The 3,984-nt window shown below is 39.6% G+C and overlaps 1 protein-coding gene across 1 annotated transcript; it reads right to left on the bottom strand.

The window, feature by feature from the left end:
• Window positions 1–935: 935 nt before the first annotated feature.
• On the bottom strand, window positions 936–3,694 carry LOC311260848 (eotaxin-like). The gene is made up of 4 exons (XM_084359107.1): window positions 3,538–3,694; window positions 1,955–2,078; window positions 1,748–1,862; window positions 936–1,359 (listed from the first exon to the last, which is right to left on the bottom strand). The coding sequence occupies exons 1-4, from the start codon at window positions 3,599–3,601 to the stop codon at window positions 1,327–1,329; spliced, it is 336 nt and encodes a 111-aa protein (XP_084215233.1). The 5' UTR covers window positions 3,602–3,694; the 3' UTR covers window positions 936–1,326.
• Between the last annotated feature and the right edge of the window lie 290 nt (window positions 3,695–3,984).

Genomic DNA, 3,984 nt, shown 5'->3' on the forward strand with positions numbered 1-3,984 from the left:
CTTGCAACAATCAATGAAGTTTAAAAGAAAGACGTTAAATTCTGTTTTATTCTTGGTTTGGTTTGAAGGGGAAGTCTGTGGGCTGATGCATGTAATTAGTTTAAATTTTTTATTATTTCTTAACCAGAAAAATACAGAAAAAGTACAGTAGCTCACAGCAAAGAGCAAATACCAGCACGCTCATCTGACAGAGGTTGGAATTTTAGGTTGTTCCTCAATCTTGGTTGTCAAAACTCTATCATGGTAGCATGACATGATCTCTAAAACTTTGTCCGTAAACGTCATGTTATAACGGAAGCCGACAACGGCCTGGCTTGCAATAATTTGCATCGATGCCGTCATCGATAACAAAGCTTGTATTCTCCTGATAACAGGTTCATTTATCTTGCTGTGTCGACAAAACAAAAGGCAGATTTCTCAAGATGGGTTAATTTATCTAGGGGAACTGGAAAAGAAACTACCCACATCAGCTGGTGTTTGAATGGTATAATAAAGTATGATACAAAAGAGTAAAATATAGAATAAGGAGCACAGGATGCGTCTGACATTTTTAGTTTCAATCAGTTACAGCAGTCAAGACACCATATGTGTATGCTGGCATGCCACTGCCGATCTCTGACAAACATTGCAGGTAATTAGAGGAAACCACCTTTTGTAATCTAGTGTTAACGGGTTAATTATTTGTCATCTCAAGATAACAAAGCTTGTTTTCACAATATAATTAACCCGTGATCTTGTCATACTGTAACAGCCTTTACAAAACCAATTTGGTTTAGCAACTACTTGGCCTCTGTAAATGATTATAGTGTCAACCTGAGCAAACCACACCAGCTTTAGTGATGGGATTATAAACACAACATAAAGAAAGACAATTATCCATTACTGTCACTACCTAAAGAGTTAAGAGTGATATCAAAAAAGAATGAGAGAAATGATCAGGATGCTAAAAAACACAACTTTATTTTGGAAAATTTCAAATAAATCCATACAACAACAGGAAACGTGCTGCCTGAGAAGTTCAGAGTTAGCTTAATGGGCTACATACTCCTACATTATTTCACATTTTACACTTTGATCAATCTACTCCAATTCTATATCTTAAACAGAAATACCACAAAATATAAAAATCCTTCAAAATATTTTATTTGCATTGAAACGCAACCATGATTTAAAAAAAATAGAAAATAATAACATGAGGAATCATTGTTACTATCCTCATAATATTTTTATATATCTCTTTATTGGTAGGATCCACCCCTTCTCCCCCCTGGCTTGAAGTGGTCCACTCTGTTGTCGTTGCTGAGGGGGTCAGCGGCCGCTCTCAGTTTACTCAGACGTCACTCCAGTGCAGCGTTTGCCCTGCAGACACAAATATTGATCAGAACCATATCAAACTGAGGCTCCTGCCCCCAGAGGATGAGAGATACATGACATACTGCGCACTTCTGGATGGAACTTTTACAAGAAAACTTGCTTGTGAATTGCTTTAAAGTGCAAGACCATAAAATAATGCTCTATGTGCCCTACAAAATAAGAGCAGATGATCTTAAAACGTCAATGTCAATTTTTTTTTTTTTGCTGACAAAACTAAAGTAAGAAGCATTGAAAATCTGGTTTTAAAATGGAAATTTTGACCAATATCTGATTGGTGCTTTAAAAGAAAGATTTTATCATGGAGTTCAACACAACAAACTAACACCATGCCCTTTTGAAGTGAAGAGCAGCTTATTAGCTAAAGACCAGTTACCGTGTACTTGACTTGCTTGCAGTGTTTCCTCAGAGAATCCACATGCTTCATTACGTTGAGGACCCATGGTTCACCAGCAGGCACGCACAGTTTCACTTTACTCCTGGTCACCAAACTGCAAGGACACCAAATCATCCACATCAGGGTGAGAATGTGATGACGTGCACTGATAAGATACATCATCCACTTCACACCACCTAAACTTACACAGTGGCGTTAAGAGTGCAGCCCTGTCCGCTGATCTGTTGACGGTAGTTTGCGACAACACGATTTGGAATTGCTTGGTTTTTGACCGACAAGCAGCAGTCCATGGGTACCTGAGCCAGAGTCACTGAAGGACAAGGAAGATCAGATCATATTTTTGCTCAATGATGCCTGGAGCATACAACATACTGTATGTGTGCACAGTAAAGAGGAGAAGTCTTGATTATTCTGCCTGCAAGTACATGTCAGTGTTTTAATCCATTGTTAGCGATTCATAAAGAGGGAAATTATAAATTTCCACGGCCTTCTTTAATGGCTTAGGTATGGTTTCATACCTAAAAGATGTGATCACTGTAATTATATTAAATTCAATACAAGTCATTACTTGAGTCACTCACAGGCAAAGACTTTCTTTTCATTTCTGTGTGTGTGTGTGTGTGTGTGTGTGTGTGTGTGTGTGTGTGTGTGTGTGTGTTGTGCGAACACAATAGGGACATCTAGTTAAAGCTTCAAAAGATGCATCAGGTGATATTATATTCATTTGGAGCGGCTTGTGTGAAGCAGGCGATCACAAAGAACAATTTTTTTTTTCTTGTTGTCATTTTAAAAAAATGCACATGTAGTATTTCATTTAAACTACACAAAAAGATCTTTGAATCTTGACAACATAAAAGCTCTGGCAGTGTTATAAACAGCTAAAAGTACAATATAATGATGCTCAACTCCTGCAACTGCGATCCGCAGTGGGAAATTCATGGAGGAAATCTCGGTGGCTCAGAGCCAATTGCTCGAGGTCCGCTTTCACTACTCAGTCCGCTCTGAGTGACAAGTGCGGAATATGCAAACTACTACTAAACACTCCCCCACGCACATTTCGGAGTCGTCATTGACATAAATAAAGTTGCATCATTGGATTTTGTCACTTGACTGGGATTTCCACCAATTAACCATTAACTTTCACAGAGTACAAAGTTGGAGCCGAAAGCAGGGGGAATGCCAGCAGCACACCCTGCTGCAAGTAAACTCACCTCTCCTTTGCACTGATACATAACATGCAGATGCTGACTTCACTTAAGACCATTAATGTTATTTGTATAAATATTTACTTGATGCAATATTCTAAAGAGTCTACTTTACCTACTTGCTCCCTTTCATCAATCTCTTTCTTAAATTTGTAATCTACTACCGTAGTGGTCTAATGACAGAGGGTGTCATATGTCACACAGACTACTGATTATAAATCCCTGTCAGACACAATTGTGATTTTGGACTTGAAGATGCAGCATGCAAACTCCAACAGCTGAATGTTCAAGTCAAGTGAAGGACCACGTGTGTATTTAAGCCTCAAACATAGACCCATTGAAGAATTTCCTCTTTTTCCTGCTCCATTTGTAAACCACTACTTCCTTTTGGATCTGTTCCGAGTGGATTTGCTAAGATAAATTACATCCTGTAATCTCTTTCGGCTTAAAAAGACTGATTTGGTGCTGACTCATTTCACAACATAAAAAGCATGACTTGGCATTAGAGCCTGATGACGAGACAAGGAGGATGTGATAAAAATTGTTTTCTTTTTAAAAACTCACCCGTGCAGCAGCAGGTGATGGAAAGGATGCAGAAGAAAAGCTTGGCATCGCCCCACGGAGCCATGTCTGGTTGCTGAGCTGGCGAGTTGGTCTCTCTGTCTCTCTGGAAGCTGATCAGCTGATGAAGCGCCTGCCCCTTCTTTCAGCACCTGCAATGGCAAAGGAAGTGAGGTGACTGTCTGTGTCTGGTCTGGTCCCTTAAATAGTGACCACTTACTTTCACTTTGATCTCCCCCCCACACACACACACACACCCCCCTCCTCCTCCTCCTCCTTTTTTTTTTAAAGGCCCTCCCAATGGGAAAAACCCTCTTCTTGTTTATCATTTATCAGCTTTCATTAAAGTTTTCCCAGCACTTCTTGGACGTGCACGGCTTTTCTAAGGTAACAGGAACAGATTGTCGCACTTTGAGTCACAGGAGCACTTCTCTAATCCTTAAACAAACA

The sequence above is a fragment of the Pagrus pagrus genome (assembly GCF_965226575.1).
Source record: "Pagrus pagrus genome assembly, chromosome: 8".
NCBI lineage: Eukaryota > Metazoa > Chordata > Actinopteri > Spariformes > Sparidae > Pagrus > Pagrus pagrus.